This window comes from Delphinapterus leucas, chromosome 8 (genome assembly GCF_059928025.1).
Source record: "Delphinapterus leucas isolate spDelLeu-1000000601 "Yukka" chromosome 8, BTC_Dleu_Yukka2, whole genome shotgun sequence".
NCBI lineage: Eukaryota > Metazoa > Chordata > Mammalia > Artiodactyla > Monodontidae > Delphinapterus > Delphinapterus leucas.
The window spans coordinates 45,017,787-45,036,711 of NC_143136.1; the positions used below are offsets into that span (position 1 = coordinate 45,017,787).

At 36.4% G+C, this 18,925-nt stretch overlaps 1 protein-coding gene across 1 annotated transcript in view; it reads right to left on the reverse strand.

Annotated features, from left to right (window-relative positions):
- WDR75 (WD repeat domain 75) overlaps positions 1-18,925 on the reverse strand; it is a 41,156-nt gene that overhangs the window by 13,832 nt on the left and 8,399 nt on the right. The window contains exons 3-14 of the mRNA XM_022567237.3: positions 15,653-15,718; positions 14,674-14,764; positions 10,648-10,772; positions 8,835-8,905; positions 7,768-7,887; positions 7,239-7,327; positions 4,426-4,584; positions 3,521-3,580; positions 3,313-3,428; positions 2,047-2,222; positions 863-1,020; positions 223-403 (exon numbers count right to left, since the gene is read on the reverse strand). Coding sequence (XP_022422945.1) covers positions 223-403; positions 863-1,020; positions 2,047-2,222; positions 3,313-3,428; positions 3,521-3,580; positions 4,426-4,584; positions 7,239-7,327; positions 7,768-7,887; positions 8,835-8,905; positions 10,648-10,772; positions 14,674-14,764; positions 15,653-15,718 — 1,412 coding nt within the window. The remainder of the gene's footprint in view (positions 1-222; positions 404-862; positions 1,021-2,046; positions 2,223-3,312; positions 3,429-3,520; positions 3,581-4,425; positions 4,585-7,238; positions 7,328-7,767; positions 7,888-8,834; positions 8,906-10,647; positions 10,773-14,673; positions 14,765-15,652; positions 15,719-18,925) is intronic.

An 18,925-nucleotide genomic window follows, 5' to 3' on the forward strand; every position in this document is an offset into this window, starting at 1 on the left:
TCTTCTATTATTGTGTAGTACAACCATGAAAACTAATGCACATGGTTCATAAACTCAGTATTTTTTAGTTTCCCAGTATTTTGGTTAGCTGCTGGCACCACTGACCCACAGGATACCTCTGGAGAAAGCATAAATTAATTACTAAAGTTTATGTAGAAAGACTTGTTTGAATTTAAAAAAAAAGAAACCCAGTACTTCATACTCCCCCAATTATTTACCTACCTTATTTTCCCAGCACGTTGACAAAATGTACATTTAAGTTCCCATGTCTCCGAATCCCATATTGTAACTATTTCCTCAAAACTAACTGCTAGTAAAGAGCCATCTTCGGAGAAACAGCAGTTAGTTGCTTGGTATTTGTGATAACTACCCACAAAGTCACAGGTCCAGCCAACAGCTTTTTCTGTGAAAATACAGACCATAGAAATACTACAAATGCTAGATAATATTTTACGGAATTTATAAGAAATATGGATTAAGAAACAAACACAACAAAAAACCTCCTCTCCAAAATTTTAGTTACAAATCATTGACTGATTTGAAATTTGCGTCCCTTCCAAGAGACCTTGATCTTCCTCTAGTGGAACAGTAAAGGGACTACTGCAAAAGCCCTTTTTACTGTACCCTCACAGACTGGAATAACTAGTACACGATTAATCAAGAATGTCATAAAGTAAGTAAAGATTTGGGAGAAAAGGCATGTAAAAATGTAATCTCTAAAATCTTTTGACATCGGGCAATATCCTATAGAATTAAACAAAGTAGAAAATGTCCTCCCAGAATGGATACAATTCATGAGATAAATATATCAATTCTTAAAACTGTGCACTACATACAGACATATTATATTTAAGTAACTTACTGTATATATCAGAATCATCTGTTAATATCCACACTTTGAAGTGACCATCTTTACTTGTTGTAACCAAGGTGGGGTTTTCAGATTTTTCTGCATTACAGAAACAGAGAGCTGTGATGTGGTCTTCATGTGGCATGTTAACCTTTGTATTGAGAACAAACCTAGTAGGAAGGAAACCAATTTATTTTTGTACCAGGGCAATATGATACACTATCATGAGTATTAAGAATTCCTTACATATTGCACATTTTACAATAGCATCTTTAAGAATAAGCAACTGATATATTATCACCTAGCATGACAAACAATTGAGTGTTCTGTCACTAATGGCCACAGGATGCAAAGAGTTTTAACACATTACCTCTGGCTTCGTGTAACGTACATAACAGAGATGATTATAAATAGTGTCAGCTTACTGGTACAGAATGAGTATAAAATAGGGGTCATCAAAAAATGATACTTGAAAGGCTACTATACTAAACTGCAGGGAAATTGTGTAGAACACAGATACCTCACTCTTTTGAAAATAAGCAAAAAAGGAAATGGCTATGAAAGCCCTTATTTGTGGCAAGACGGTACAGAAAGAACATTACCTATTTCACTGCCCTGGTCAATACTTAATATTTAAAGTCATCCAAACTACCTCTCAAAACTTGTTTCTGGCTTGACAGGACACTGCCGTGAATGAAAGACTATCTTGTGAAGATTCACAAGACAATGGGCATGAAAGCACTAAGCCCAGTTCTTGACAAGCAAGGACTTGATAAATTGCTATTACAGCCATGGTATGAGAAACTAGTGGGCTCCTTATCTAATCAAGACTACACCACACCACACCTCTACCACCTACCACTGCCATTTTCCCAAAGAAGGTAATATAACACAAAAGAGCTAAGGAACTAAGACCTTTGCATTCTAATCCTGGATTTGCCTGGAAGTAGGTATGTGTTCTTGGGGGTATCATTTCTCCATGTTTCCTTATTTATGCAATGAGGTGACTCATAATTTGGAGGACACCAATGTCTTCTCAGAGCAGAAAGCATAAAGGCTGTATTAGAGGAATAACACCTCCTTCATTTCTCTTAATATAAATTTAACAAAATGCAACATCGTAAAGACCAACAATTGAAACTAGAAAGTCAAATAATTTTCTGCTCTGAAATTAATGTCTATATAGGTAGTATTACCCTTGTGTTTTCTTATTATATGTCCACAGTTTCATTTGCAATTCAAGCTCAGTTTCCTTTTCTTGACGTTGTTCCACCGTTGCAAGCCAATTACCATAGCAGCCAAATGCAGCCTTTGTTAGCTCAATTTGGATCAGACCATAATCACTGATATATTCTTGCTGTATAATATCTAACTGATGGGTTAAAAAAAAAATCCAAAATTCTTATTAATGTAAATACATACATGTTAAAGCATTCAAGGAATGGTAATTAACCACATTATAGATACCTTCTGGAATCTACAGTAACAGATTTTTAGGTAAAGAGAAAAATGAACTAATCATTACTTATAGACATCAAAATTGCCATTGAAAACATGGAGCATATTATATAATACCAATTTGGTGGTGATGATTCTTCAATGACCTTAAATTTTAGAAACGACTATGCTCCATTTATATGATACAGCAGAACTTTGGGTTACAGTAATGCTTTTCTTTTGTTTCTAAGAACAAATAGCTTTACATAAAATCTCAAGGCTAGATTCCACATCACTAGAAACAAGGAAAGCAAAAATAAAACCTACAATTTTTAAGAACTGAAAAAAGCACAACATTTTAAATAGGCCAGCATTTTCTTTATAATTGTTTCTTTTATTGTTTCCTCATCTATTTACTAAAAATGTATTAAGTGCTACTATTTCCAGGCACTGCACTAGAAATGTACAAAGATCAATAAGTTTCCTTTCTTTGAGAGGTTTAAAGGTGTTGGAGAGAAAGAGATAAAGTGTTACAGTGGCTGTGATAGAAATCTGTAAAGGGTACTGTGGGGCACTAAAGAAAAAGTGGAAATTCTGGATTGCATTTACCAGGATTATGGGAAGTGTTCCTCTTTAATCTACACTGAAGATTTTATCTTCAGCATGTACATATGATACTGTTTCACCACAAAGCAGAGACAGGTCTGTATTGTTAATCCATATTCTCATTGCCTATCCTTACGACTCAAAGGCACAGATGTGTGCGACAGTTAATTTAGAGTGTAGTCTTAAACAGAATAAAATAGACAGAGCACACACAACAGTGCCAACTGGCTTACATGCAGACTTCATCTGCAACTGTGGCCTCATTAGAATCATGCTATAAACAACTGATAATACTATGTTCAAATAACATAGGCACAGGATCTTGTTTTAGAAGCTATACAATAAGTTACTTGACGCCAGTGGTGCTATAAAGATATTTCATTAGTTTTAAAGGCTAGTTAACAGATCAAAAATCTTACATTATATAACTGTTTATCACTTTGGAGAGAATAAAACTGCAAATGGCCAGGTTTCCCATTCAAAACCAAAGCTTTAGTTCTTGGGTCAATCATCAAACCGGTAAAGATATTTCTGTCTGCAAAAGAAGTGATGAACAATAGCTGAAATCAGACAAATATTCACTTTTGAAAATGTACACAATTCCACATCCACTGAGGTCTGCGATACCTTTCACTAGGCCTTGAATTACTGCGGATGCCTCAAGGTTTCGGTGAATGATTATCATCTCTGTGGGTAAAATAAATAAATAAATAAACAAACATCTAAACATAAATAGGTCAAACCTTCAAGGTTAAAAAAAAAAAGTGAATTTATATCATTCTGAAATATACCAGAATACAAAACAATTGAGCATGTTCAATTTCTTGGAGTGTTACTGGAAAATTAGGAATATATTTTGTGATTTAACAGAAAAACTAGGGCTGGGGATGAGGGCTTTTTCTGTTGGAGTCTCTAAGTTTTCTACTGTGACTATGAATACATTAGAAGTGTTAATTCAGAAACTTATATGCCCCAAAAGAGACGGTTGTTTACTTTGAAATGAGTCACTGCACTAATGGATTTTTCAGTTATGCTCTCTTTTGAAGGGAAAGGAGGCAATGGGCAAGGGATTTACATCCAAGCTGAGGTGTAACAGGATGACCAAATGCGGGGGAGGAATCAGAAGACTGCTCCATTTCTGTCAGAATCCACAGGACTCCCACACCGAGACAATGGCTGTACCAAAGGAAAACCTCAGAGCATTCTTTAGAGAATGCCATTATATTATGAAAACCTCCTTTATTCCCCCAATCATTCCACATGAAAAGATTTTTAAATATAAGTGGCACAACAATAACCAAATACACTTAGCCCTACACTTTCATAAAAACAACTCTGGAAATGTTGTATTCAGGTGGCATCTTGGGGCAAGAGGGGTGGAGGAAAGAGAAGAAATGGAAGAGAAAAAAATGCTCGTTAAATCCTATGCTACTCTTAGTTTGAGGTCTCTTATTTTCCATCTCCTACAGATGCTACCTAATTTATGACATTACACAAACTGTATTTCCTCATGACAACAAATTGAGACTTACTGTTATCGGAGTGCGAAGTACAGAAGAGATCCCCTGCTGGAGACACTGAGATATGTTCAATAGTAGCTCCTAAACGGGGGAGGAACTCCTTATTCTTCTCTGCTGCCTCTCGCCACTCTACGAGGACAGACTCACGGCCACCACTCAGCAGACTGCTGCCTTCTCATCCACCCAAAGAAATGAAAAGGACAGTGTGTGGGGGAAAAAACAGGAAGATATAATCGATGTTTTGATTTTTCCTATGTTAGAGAAATAAACTATTTAAAAAAACACACAAACAAGTGTCTTTATATCTTTTAATACACTTGCAAGACAAAAGATTTAAAGATCACTGGTTCAGGGATTTTTCCTTTCCAGTAACATGTGACTATTCTTTGCTGACAAATTCTTCTGCCAATAACTAGAAAAACTGGATGAAACAAACATCCTCCAGGCCCAGCTAGCTTCACTAGTAAACTTTTCCAAACATTTAAGGAAGAAATAAACCAGTTTTACACTCTTCCAGGTAACAAAAAAGAAAGAACACTTCCCAATTTGTTTTGAAGACCAGCATAATTCTGCACCAAAACTAGCACATCATTAAGAAAACTACAAGCCAATTTCATAACAGATGAAAACTACCAAATGAAGTATCAGCAAGCTGAATCCAATGATATATTAAAAAGATAAGACATCACTGCAGGGTAAAATTTATTCTAAGCATGTGAGGTTATTTTAACATTTGAAAAATAAACCAATGTAATGAACTCTACTTACAGAAAAAAGGGAAATAGATCATCAGTATCTTAACAGATGCAGAAAAAGTAAAAGATAGAATTCTAGACCCATGATAAAAACTCTCAGTAACCTAGGAATTGATGAGACCTTTAAAATTTCATCAAGAATACTTACAGATAATCTATAGCAAATATTTTAGTGGTAAAACACTGAAAACTTTCCCCCTGTGTTGGAAACACCAATACCACTTTTATCCAACATTAACTTGAGGTCCTAGAGCACTGAAATAAGAAAGGCTTAAGAATCAGAAAGAAGTAAACAATAAATTAGATGCTCACAGCAAGCATGACTGCGCTCAAAGCAGAGCCAAAACAGTTTATACTGTTAACATTTGCCTTAACTTATAAACAGTTCTCAAAAACCCTATAATTTGTAGTTCATTTACACAGACAACTAATTTTCTTCTATTAACTCTCTCATACCTATACATTCACTGACAACCATGTACTATATTACTTCTCACAAATACTCACATGATTTAAAAAATAACATCAAGAATTCAACTCTCTAATAGCCAAGATGATCTGCAGTACTTCCTATGTGAAAGCCATGGCTCACAATAGAGGCACTTGGTATTCTCTTTTTTGAGTGCCAACTAATCTAACTATTCCTTCTTCCCCAAACCCCACCTGAGAAGGCCAATCCTGACTGTCCCAGGACTTAAGGGTAATAAGTAAGGCCATCACAAAAAGCTGTGACTAATAACTAGTGTGAGAGGAGGTGGACAAGATAGGTAAGGGCAACAAAATAGAGAAAAGTCCCAGTGACAATATACATCAATGGGTCTTGGCCTTTGGGCAGGGGCCACAGCAGAGAAAAAGAAACTGATGAGGAAGGGCAGAATAAACCACCTTAGGTCAGGAGAGAATAACAACACTGCCTGAAACATTACAGACATATGTACACACAATGCCACAAACTCATTTGTATTTTTGGTGGGGAGGAGGGTGAAGATAAGAGTAGCCGATGTCTTTATCCATAGGGTTAACACCCTCTTCATTCTTCTGTTCTTCGTTCCCATATGTCACAGCTGTACTCGTGTTGTACTACTCTAAGTATGTCAGATTGGGTCCCACCCCCATATACCAATCACTGATCCCCAAAATCAAAAGCACAAGTAGGCTGAAGATGCCTCCTGCTTCCTGAGGCTCCACTGAGTTAAACCCAAGTAAGCCTGTAGGAATCTAGAGCAAATGATACTAAGACTTGTCCTGCCAGTCTCTGGGAAGACCTACAGGAAGAAGAACCACTACTTTCTCTGGGCACGTAAACTTCTGGAGCATCTAGCACCTCCCCTCCCCACCCCCTTAAGGACCAGTCAAAATGTACTGACATAATTTTCACCACATACGTGTGGGGATGCTAACAGTAACCAAAGACAAAATGTACTTCTCCAAATTTCTGTTGAAGGTCATCCTATTTCCAGGGAGGTATTTTTACGCATTATAGCCATTCTCATGCAGCTTAAATGGAACAAAGATCTGAATTAACTTAAAATAGTGAATGTGGCCATCTTACAGTTAAAAACAAACTTTCGAATTAGACCTAGGTCCAAATCCCACTTACGAGACACGTGACCTTAGGCAAGTTAGTTCTCAACTACAAATTTCACTTCCATCATCTGTAAAATGAGAATAATGATGCCTGTTTTCAGAGTCAAGGATTAAATGAGATAATGGATATAAAGCATCAACAGAGTCATTTGCTCCTGATAAACTGTAGCTATACTTATGGACAACAAGCACTTAGCTACGTGCACATACATTAAAAAAAGAAAAGGAATATAATTTAAATAGGTTTATATTAACAAGAGACTTTATGACAGGTGTACACTTTGATACTCTGAAGAGCTTTGAAAACTTAAGCATATGGCATTGTGCTGAGCAAAGCCCAAAACACAGGGGTGATATACAAGTGCTTAAAAAAATTCATTTGGCCCATGCAATTCTAAATCTTTCAAACTTTAAGTACAGTGAATTAAAATACTTGGTTCACATACTTTAAAAGTTTATTTTAAGTCTTAAATTTGTACTTACCTGTCACTGAAAAAGCCAAGTCCATAACCAAATCATGGTGCCAATGTAAACATGTGTATGTGTATTTCTTTTCATCATCAAAATTCCTCCTATTGGAGAAAACCAAAATTCTTAATTTGGCCAAAGGCATATGTTTATCAAGTTTACTGGTCTTAATGCGCAAAAAGTACTTTCTATTTCTAAACCAGTCACTTCTGCAAACAACAGGCCATCATAGTATTCTACTAGTTCAATATTCACTGTTACTCTCTCTTTTTTACTTAAAGGCTGACAAAAAGTTCTCTTCAATTAAATGATTAAGGACAAAATGGATTTACTCCTAGGGACAAGGGTTGAAGTCCTAAAATAGTAAGTCTATGCAATGAAGAGTACAGTAATAAAAGAAAGGAAGGATGCCAGCAAAGCATCATCTCTATTATCAGCTGTGGCTTTTCAGTTCTATCCTTTTCCCTGCACCCAGATATACCTTTTCTGCAGGACTAATCTAAAATAAATAAATGATTGCCAAGCTCTTCAAGAGTTAACTGACCAAAGACGAATTTTGCCATCCCTGTGACCAGTTGCTATGCAGTCTTCCTTCGGGTGACATGCTACACATGTAAAATTGTTCTTAGCATGTTTCTTATTTCTTGATGATGACAAAGTAAACCTAGAAGAAAAATATTTTCCCTTGATTATTAAAGGCTTGGTAAGTGATGTTGTTATGCAAAATGGCGGTCCCACCCTTATCAACCCAAACTGGTGAGCTCTCAGAATTCACTGAACATAAATGCATGATTTTTAAGAAAAATCATGACCAAGAATCAAGAATTTTGTTTTGTAAACATTTATTAATACACAATATAAACTTCATGTGAATAACATTCTACCATAACTTGTCTATGGAGGCCACTGAGAGTGAAATAGAGGACAGTTCTTTTTATAGTTTTCTGCCTGGGCAAAGTTTGTTTGAATTTCTCGTTAAAGCTAAGTTTTTAGCATGAAGTATGGACAAGCCTGAGAAATTATATCTGAGACAACTGGTTAATGTGTCCAAAGATGTCAGGATCCTTATACTGCAAAGGAAAACAAATGTTAATCTTGGCAGGGTAAAAGGCGAGAGGGGACAGTGTCATTTGAAGAGTGACTACTCATGCTTAGCACTAGTTTCTTTAAATACGTTATCTCATTCATCCTTACAACTCTATTAGGTAGAAATTATTGCCATTTAAAATACATGTTAATTTGAAGTGCAGTGAGGTTCAATGGACTAATCTGACTCATTTTAAACCCAGATTATACCAAAGCCTACATTCATTCCTACAGCCATAAAATGACAATGTGGATCACCTAGGGAAAACTTTTCAAACCACATCCAATTTTGACATCAAGTATACACAGCAGAATCTAAGTGTGAAAGTGGTTTTGGGGGGAAAAGCTCCCTAGGATTTTGTGACTAATGATTTTAACCCACTGTGGGTTAAAAACTCTACCTCATCTTGTGGTTTCACAATTACTTGTAACATGAAACAGCTTTGGGTCACAGGTATAAGGATGAATAAAATTTTAATGAACTCTTGAGTAAATAAAATAAAGCCATCAAAAAGGAATTCTTACCTTGATGTTGTTTTCTTTTTGAAAAAATAAACTGACAAGTAAAAGTCCCGTACTGCAGCAACATACTCTCCCTGGTATTTCAAAGAGAAGATAACATTCACAAAAATAGTCAACATCCTTTAAGAAGAAATATTATCATAAAAGTTAACATGGGAACAATAAACTTTTGGAGACTGAGAGTACATTAGTATGAAATGATATACTGGGTTGGCCAAAGAGTTCATTCGGGTTTTTCCGTAAGATGTTACAGAAAAACCCAAATGAACTCTTTGGCCAACCCATATTACAGTTTAACTATGGAAAGGATACTCTTACATTTACAATAATCATAGAAAATTAAAAGATGAAAGTAGGTCCTAAATCCTAAAACCAGACTCTCTAAGCATAATGATTAAACTTTTTTCTATTAAGGCATAATTTATACACCACAGAATGCAATGTTTGACATGTGTATAGCCATGTAACTACCATCACAATCAAGATTTAGGACATCTTCTTCCCCTCAGGAATGCTCCGTTGTTCCTCTTTCCAGTCATTCCCCAATGCTCCCACCCCTGTCAGCAACTATTGATTTCTATCACCGTAGATTACTTCTCTGCCTTTTCTATAACAGAATACAACCAGAATGGTAAATACGTTTCAGGTCTGGACTGTAGCTCAACATCACCTTTTTGAGATTCACCCACGCTCTTATGTGTATCATCAGTTCCTTTTTATTGTGAAGCAGCATCCCAATGAATGCATATGTATCATAAATTGTTTACTCTCTTATTGATGAACACTTGGGTTATTTCCATTTTGGAGCTATTATGAGTATTAATTATTCTTGTGCATGTCATTCTGTGGTCGTGTTTTCATTTCTCTACCTAGGAGTGGAACTGCTGGGTCACAGTAAAGGCATATGTTTAACTTTGCCCCATATCTTTCCACCACTCAGTACTGTCATTCTTGAATTTTATCTGTTCTAGTGGACATGAAGTGGTATCTCACTGTGGTTTTAATTTGTATTTAACTGACAACTATGATGCTAAAGAATAATGATGTTTACAATGTTCAAGTGTTTTCTCTACTCTAAGAAATTAAACCTTTTCAGAACAAAGCCAAAATAATGCTACAAAACTTAAGACTAAAGAAACAGCCTACCACAATGATATATAGGGGCTTTTGATGGTACTTGATTTTAATAACTTACGTGATTATTAACAAGAGATGGCTAAATAAGTCATGGTATGAACATCATACAGTCACTATTTCTGATGAACATTTAAGTACACACTCATGCTGCAGTGTTAAGTGAAGGAAAAAAAGATAAAACCCTCAGATAACTATTCAATTTGAGAAAAGTTATTTTATACATTTAGGAAAAAGTCTAGAAAAAATTCCTCAAATATTACCACTGGTGAGATTTAATTTCTTCATTATATTTTTCTGTAATTTCAAAATTCTCTATAAGGGCGTGTTATTTATAGACATGGAGGTCATATTTTCAAAAGACACATATCTATAATCAAAGCATTTAAGTGGCTTCTACATGGTACAGGCTAAGAAGTATAGTACAAATGCCAAAACACTGATTTCTTTTGGGACAATTATACAGTTTACAAGAGCAAAAAGACACAATCTACAAAATTAGGGTAGTCCTAAAAAAATCTATACTACAAACACATGCTAAAGTAGTAAGACAGATTTCTTAGTAACAAAAATATTGTAACTCAAGGCAATATTAAATCACTATAACATAAAATTCTCAGAGGAAAGACTGCAGGAAAGAGATTTTATGTACAAAAAAGAAAACCAACAAAGCAAATTTTACCTCATTTCCAAAGGCAATGCACTTGGGTGACTGGTTTATATAATCCAAAACAAAGGAGAGCTCCTTAGCTTCTACTTCCTGACTTGATGATTTTGGTAGTTTCACTGAAACCAGCTGAAATACATCTAGCCAAAGGCAGCTATATTAATATAAAACTTCTCTAGAGAAAGTGAAGATGTGCATTTGTTCATATAAAACTGTTAATTAGTACTCCAAAGTTAATTTGATGCTAAGATCATAATTCTAGACTATCTGAACAAGTTGTGCTCTTCATTTGAATATACAAGTTTTAACTGGAGGGCTAATTCCACAACTCATACATACACACACACACACACACGCTTCATATATGTAGAAATAGAAAACAACTGGTTTTACTGGTGCATACTGCTTTCCAAAGTACTGAGACGAAAAAAAGAAACAAAAAACCCCCAAAGTACTGAGATGAGCTTTAAGATGGAGATGGAATATGATACATTGGTGAACTGAGCAGCCAAAAGCAACAAACCATCTGAGAGCTTTCAGAAATGCTATGGGCTTGCCACACATTCATAGAATAAATCTCCTTTTCTGTAGAACTGGCATGCTCTTCTCTTTGCATTCCATTTAAAAAATTTCTCCTTAAGGGGAAATAGCTATATTTCACTATGCTATTTCCTTATCCTCCTAGACTTTATAATACATTGTAATACACTGATCTACCATTTTTTATTTTCCAGCCTGCTTATTATATACTCTGAACTCAATTCTTCTAGCCTTTTCAGTCATCTCAAACTTTACATGCCTAAATTCTGAACTCTTATTTTCCTTTCTGAACTTAGTCTTCCCCCACATTGCCCACTGGAGGAAATGGCACCACAATTTACCTAGTTGCTCAGACTTAATCCTTGAGTCACCTTTGACTTCTCTCTCATGCCCCACATCAAAACAGCAGCAAACTCTGCTGGCTCTATCTTCAAAAGACATCCAAGATTCAATAAATTCTCACCACCTCTGCCGCTACCACCTAGCCTAAAGCCATGATCCTGCTTCATATCCTAAGTGTTAGGAATAGTGATCTCTTAACAGCTCTTCCTACGCCCACCCTTGGACCCCTTCAGTCTCTTCTCAACACAGAAGTCAGTGTTCTATTACTACTAAGTCAGATCATGTCCCTCATTTGCTCAAAAACCTTCAATGGTTTTTTGTCTATTCAGAGTAAAAGTCAGAGTCCTTCTAATTGCGTAGAATGCTCTACATTATCCATTCTACTTAGGCTCACTCCAATCCATCCTCCCTGCTATTCCTCAAACACGGCAGGAATGCTCTAGAATATGCTTCTCCAACACAGCTGCACAGCATATTCTTCTTTCTCCCAGGACCTCCCCTGATCACTTATTTAATATGTATTCTTCCAGTGTTGCCTATTCCCGTCCCCTGCCTTATTTTTCTCTAGAACACCTGTCATCTTATTTTATTATATGACTGATCTAGTAAGCTTAATGTCTGTTTAGTTCTCTGCAACCAGAACAGTATTTGGTACATGGTAAATGTTTAATTAGCTGGTGAATACATTAATTACAGTCCAGAAATGACACCATATAAGATAACATGTAAATAAAAGGTTCATTTGTTTTTAAACCAGAGAAGCATATTTCAATATGATTTATACAAATTTCTATCAGAGACTCTGGTTTTGGACTGTGGAGCAAAGATGAAACAAATAAAGAAGGGTATGTTAATATATATTTTGAGATGCCAGTCACAGGGAATCTTTTTTAGCCTTATTCACATTTTTATATAGTAACTAGATTTTCACAGGCTGAGTGCCCACGATGTGCCGAGTACTGAAGAGTAACACTAGATTCCACCATGAATAGAATTCCGATTACATTACAGCATTTGAAGTTTCCAGTTAACCCCAAAAGGCTAATGACTTTAGATCTGAGTGAGACTTACTTTAGATCTACAGTTTTCTATACTGGCTTGCACATTAGACTCAACTGCGGGAATACTTAAATAAACAGACAGGCCCCACCACAGAGAATCTGACATTTTAAGTTCCTTGGAGTGATTGTAATGTGTAGTCAGTGTTAAGAATCACTTGTCCTACTGATATGGATAAAAACTTTCATTACTGTTATTGGCAACTACCCCTCCAACTGATGAATCATGCAGTGTGTATGGGGAGTGGCTACCAAACTAGAGTGATGAGCAGAACCATCTGGGGAGACACAAAAAATGCAGATTCCTAGACCAAATCTCAGACCTAGTGAATCAATTGTCAGTCAGGGAGTTTAGAAACATGAATTTTTAGTAAGCATTTAGACAGACATTAAGAATGCACAGGGCTTCCCTGGTGGTGCAGTGGTTAAGAATCCACCTGCTAATGCAGGGGATATGGGTTTGAGCCCTGGTCCAGGAAGATCCCACATGCTGCAGAGCAACTAAGCCCATGCGCCACAAATACTGAGCTTGCGCTCCAGAGCCCGTGAGCCACAACTACTGAGCCTGCGTGCCACAACTACTGAAGCCCGTGCACCTAGAGCCCATGCACCAAACAAAAAGTAGCCCCTGCTTGCCACAACCAGAGAAAGCCTGTGCATAGCAACAAAGACCCAACACAGCCAAACATTAAAAAAAAAAAAAAAAGGACCCAATGCAGCCAAAAAGAAATAAATTTACAAAAAATAAAAAACTCCCTATACTTTAAAATAGTCATCTGGTAAGGCAACTTAATTATTTTAAGAAATACACTGCCATTTCCAAAACATTTTTTGGAATGTCCCTTAGAGATGGTTTATGGGCCACATCAGAAATCTAAACTTACAGCTTTTATTCTTTCATGTCACATTTTTTTTTTTTTTTTTTTTGCGATACGCGGGCCTCTCACTGCTGTGGCCTCTCCCTGCTGTGGCCTCTCCCGTTGCGGAGCACAGGCTCCGGACGCGCAGGCCCAGCAGCCACGGCTCACGGGCCCAGCCGCTCTGGGGCATGTGGGATGCTCCCGGACCGGGGCACGAACCCGTGTCCCCTGCATAGGCAGGCGGACTCTCAACCACTGCGCCACCAGGGAAGCCCTCATGTCACATTTTTGATAGATAAAAATATTACTCATTAACAGAGTTGGCACCAAACGACTTTTAGCTAAAAATGATTTGGCTTCACAGTTTTAACTATTCTCAACTTACTTAAAAGTCCATGATATAACAATCTGTAAATTTGTTTTAGCAAAACAAACAACAAAACTCCCCGAATTCCAAACAAAAAAACCACTACCAGAACCCCCAACAAAAACCAAGCCAAAGCCCCCCCGCTCCCCCCCCAAAGGATTCACTTAGCTAATGAGCTGTGAGCCAATCTAGCTGACTGCCCAGTAACCAGTTTAAAGCTGGCCTGTACTTTGAATTCTGAATACAACTCTATTTTAAGGAGGGCAACACAGGGGGGACTGGCATTCTTGAAGTCTGAGATTAGAAAAATTCTTTGGATATATCCTTCATGTCAATGTTAAATGTATTAAATTTACTGCTAAAGGACAATTATTTGTAACCACTGAAGATATTCTAGAAATCCTTAAATGCTCTGAAACATGGCAGTTTCAATGGAATAATGTTCCAATGATAATGAAAATATAATAATAATTTAGCCACACTATTAGTTCCTAATCACCTGTTTTCTATACCATTTCCTCCAGATTCAAGATCAACGAATGGGGTGTTCAGTGATGGGTAAAGTAATAGTGATGCTTAAGAATGACAGATTTAAGGTCAGTAGGAAGACACATATAGCTCAAAACAGCTTTAAAATTGGAGTTAGCTGTCCACTATCACAGCCATTTATTAAGTAATCATTCCCTCATCAATATTTCAGAAATAATACAAAGCCTCCCCAAAATGAATGCAATAGTGATGAAACCAATTTAAAAGCCAACTCCAAAAACTTAACTTCACACTAAAACCAAAATGTTAAATTTGAGACACTGTAAAACGTAAAGAGCCACTCAATGCTATCTATAAATGTATAAAAAAATTAATTATACTATACCTGGTTTTTCTTTATTTATTGTAACAAAGACAGAATCCTCAGCACAGTCAAGAGTAAAAAGGGCATGAAGTTTACATCCAACTATGAAAGTCTGAAAGATAAAAAGCACCATATTGTTCATTCTGTGTACCCCCCTAAGTTCCATAACAGGCAGGATTTTTTTTTTTATCCATTTTGCTCACTGCTATATTGCGAACATCAGAAGAAAACCCGGCCTACGGAGACACTCAATACATATTTGTTGAATAACCTTTTAAGTTAATACATATATAAATCTACCTGTTTCTTATCAATGGTTTTACAGTATTCTATTGAATGACTATCAAATTTTAACTGACCTCAAGATTATATTCAATTTTTTTTTTCTACCATGAACAATGTTTTAAGAACTACATATACCTGCCATTATTTCAACAAGAGATTACTAAAGGTGAAATTGCAGGAGCAAAAGGTATTTATTCAGTTTCATTCTCATTGACTGTGTACAAAAATGTCTATTTCTCTACACTTTATCGCTATATTTTTTTCAATCTGCAATTTGGATAAAGTGACAGGGAAAAATCCTGTGTTATCTATTAATTTACATTTAATTATTAACAAGGTTAAGCATCTTTTCATGTTTATTGGCTATTTGTTACTTCTTTTCTGTGTATTATATATTCTTACTTTATACCAATTTTTTTCCCGTTGGGTCATTAGCTTTTCCTTATTGGTTTTTGGTAATTTTTTGTATATTAGGGATAATAGCTCTTGTAAATATTTTCTTTCAGTTTCATTGCTCATTTTTTGGTTAAAAAGGTTTAAAATGTTATATAGTCAAATTTATCGTTTCTTTTATGGTGAGTGAATTTTATGATTTGTTTAGGAAGGCTATCTAAAAGGTTGGGCCTTAAGGAAGTATTCAATAAATAATATGTCTGTCATTAAATTATGTTGCCATTCCTCTTCACATAATGAAAATGAAGCTCAATCCACGTACCTTTATCAAAATGCCATCTGTATAGTCCCACAGTTTAATCATGCCGTCAAAGGAACACGAATATAGCTAGAAGGGTAAAAATAGTACAAAACTGATTAAAAAAAAGAACTACATGAAGATATCAAGTAACTTAACTGCTGATACAGAAGGCATTGCCTGTTCATTAATTCATTATCAGCTTTAAAGAGGTGAAATCATTTATTTATATTGTTTTTGCAAAATAAAAAATCTTATCACAGCTCTTTGTAGAAAGCAGACCTATCAATTTCAAGTTTTAATTAAAATAAAGAAAAAAGTCAACCCTCTGTCTTCAAGAGGGAGATGGTAAGGTACTGAGTTATGAATAACAACACTTGAGAGCACTTGAGAGCTTGTTGCTATTTTGCCAGAGCCCAGTCCTTTATCAGCAGAACAGCTTTTATCTTACATTGGTATCAAAGGAGTGTCTCTCAAATGATCTGAGAATGTCCTTTTTAAAAAGAAAAGTTTCCAACCCATCATGGACCAATATTTTTGTAAAATACAACTTAAGTTATTATGTACTTGGATGCTGTGGCAATGTCAAAGTGCCCTAAAGTTTTAGACACTCAATTTCTATACTTATCTCATTGCAGAACTGTAACCAACGGTTTGTGGCACTGGTCTGTGGGCCATACGTTGGTACCAACAGAATGCCTTTGTAGCATGTTTTTATTTTTGTCCCACAAGACTGAATTTTACTAAAGTCACACTGGAGTTTTTCGTTGCTGTTACTGTGAAAACACTTTACTTAAAATTTTGAGTTTTTTGAAAGAAAGATGGTAGAGTAGGAGGACGTGGAATTCACCTCCCACCACGAACACATCAAAAATACATCTACATGTGGAACAATTCTCACTGAAAACTAACTGGAAACTGTCAGAAAGAGTCCTATACAACCAAGGCTGTAAGAAAGATCCACATGGAATGAGGTAGGCAGAGAAAAGAAGCAATCAGGTTGGGACTTGTTCCACTGGGAAGGAACACAGAGGACAAAGGAGATTACATGGGCAGAGATCTGCCCTGCGGACTGAGTGAGCGGTTTGAGTCACATACTGGGTGCTCCAGTCCTAGGGTCTGACACAGGGAAGAGAAGTTCCCTTGGCTGAAGTGCTGCTGGGACTAACAGTAGGGCAGTGGGAAGCCTGTATTCCACTCAAGAGGAGAGCACACATGTGGGCTTGCTCTTGAGGAAGAGGGTAGATTGAAGACTGCCTTAGTGGCTGCCTGGTTTCCTGTGACCGCTCCAGTATACGCTCCAGCCCTGCTTACTTCATGACACAGCTCCACATTGGAGAGAGGCCTGCCGTGACTGGGGAGAGAGCTTGGCTGTGGAACACAGAAGCAACCTAGCACCTCCATCTCTAGCCCCACCTCTAACCAAGGTGACAGCTGCCAGCACACCCCGAGGAAAGATGTGACTTGTAGTTCATGTCAAAGCCAGCTCTCTTACCAAAGGCACTGAGCACATGCAGACTGCACAGGGATGCTCCCACATAAGGATACCCCTTCAAGACTGGGATAATTAACCAGTTCACCTAAATTCATAGATACAGAGAAAGTTAAGCAAAATGAGAAGACAGAGGAACTGGTCTCAAAAGAAAGAGAGAAAGAAAACCCCTGAAAAAATTAATGAAACAGAAATAAACAATCTACCAGATAAAGAATTCAAGTCATTAATAATAAGAATGCTAACTGAATTAGGGAAAAGAATAGATGAACACAGTGAGAATTTAAACAAGGAACTAGAGGGAAAAACACACAAAAACACCCACTCAGAACTGAAGAATACAATAACTGGAATGAAAAACACACTAGAAGGAATTAACAGCAGACTAAGTGATTCAGAATGCGCAAGTAATCTGGAAGAGAGAATAATGGAAATCACCCAAACAGAAGAACAAAAAGAGTAAAGAAAGAAGGAAAGAAGGAAAGAAAGAAAAAGCAAGAACAGCTCAGAGATCTCTGGGATAACATCAAGAGTACCAACATTCACAACACAGGGCACATTATAGGGGTCCCAGAAGGAGAAGAGAGAGAGAATGGGGTCTAAAATGTATTTGATGAAATTATGGCTGAAAATGTCCCAATCCTGAAGAAGGAAACAGATATCCAGGTATAGGAAGCACAGAGGGTCCCAAACAAGATGAACCCAAACAGAAAACCCTAAAGTCTCCACTGAAAAACTATTAGAATAAGTGAATTCAGTAAAGTTGCAGGATACAAGGTTAATATACAGAAATCTGTTGCTTTTCTATACACTAATAATGAACTACCAGAAACAGAAGAAAAAACAATCTCATTTAAAATCACATCAAAAAGAATAAAATATCTACAAATAAACTTAACCAAGGAAGTGTAAGATCTATACTCGGAAAACTATAAAACACTGAGAAGAAAACCAAAGATGATACAATGAAATGGAAAGATACCCCATGTTCCTGGATTGTAAGAATTAATATTGTTAAAATGTCCAAACTACTCAAAGCAATCCACAGATTTAATGCAATCCCTATCAAAATACCCATGACATTTTCAACAGAACTGGGACAAATAATCTCAAAATTTGTATGGAACCACAAAAGACCCCAAATTATGAAAGCAATCTTGAGAAAAAAGAACAAAGCTGGAGATATCATGCTCCCTTACTTCAGACTATACTACAAAGCTATAGTAATCAAAACAGGATTATACTGGCACAAAAACACAACACAGATCAATGGAACAGAATAGAGAGCCCAGAAATAAATCCACATACTTATGGACAATTAATATACAACAAAGGAGGCAAGACAGTCATAGGAGAAAAGACAGTCTCTTCCATAAGTGGTGCTGGAAAAACTGGACAGCTACATATATAAGATTGAGATTAGAACATTTCCTCACACCATATACAAAAATAAACTCAGAATGGATTAAAGATATAAATGTCAGACTGAAAACCATAAAACTCCTAGAAGAGATGACAGGCAGAACACCCTTTGACGTCAATCGTAGCAATACATATTTTTTGATCTGTCTCCTAAGGCAAAAGAAATAAAAGCAAAAATAAACATATGGGACCTAATTAAACTTAAAAGCTGTGTACAGCTAGGAAACCACAGACAAAACAGACAACATACTGAATGGAAGAAAATATTTGCAAATGCTATGACTGATAAGGGATTAATTTCTAAAATACATAAACAATCCATACAACTCGACATCAGAAAGATAAACAACCTAAAGAAAAAAAAAGATAAACAACCTGATCAA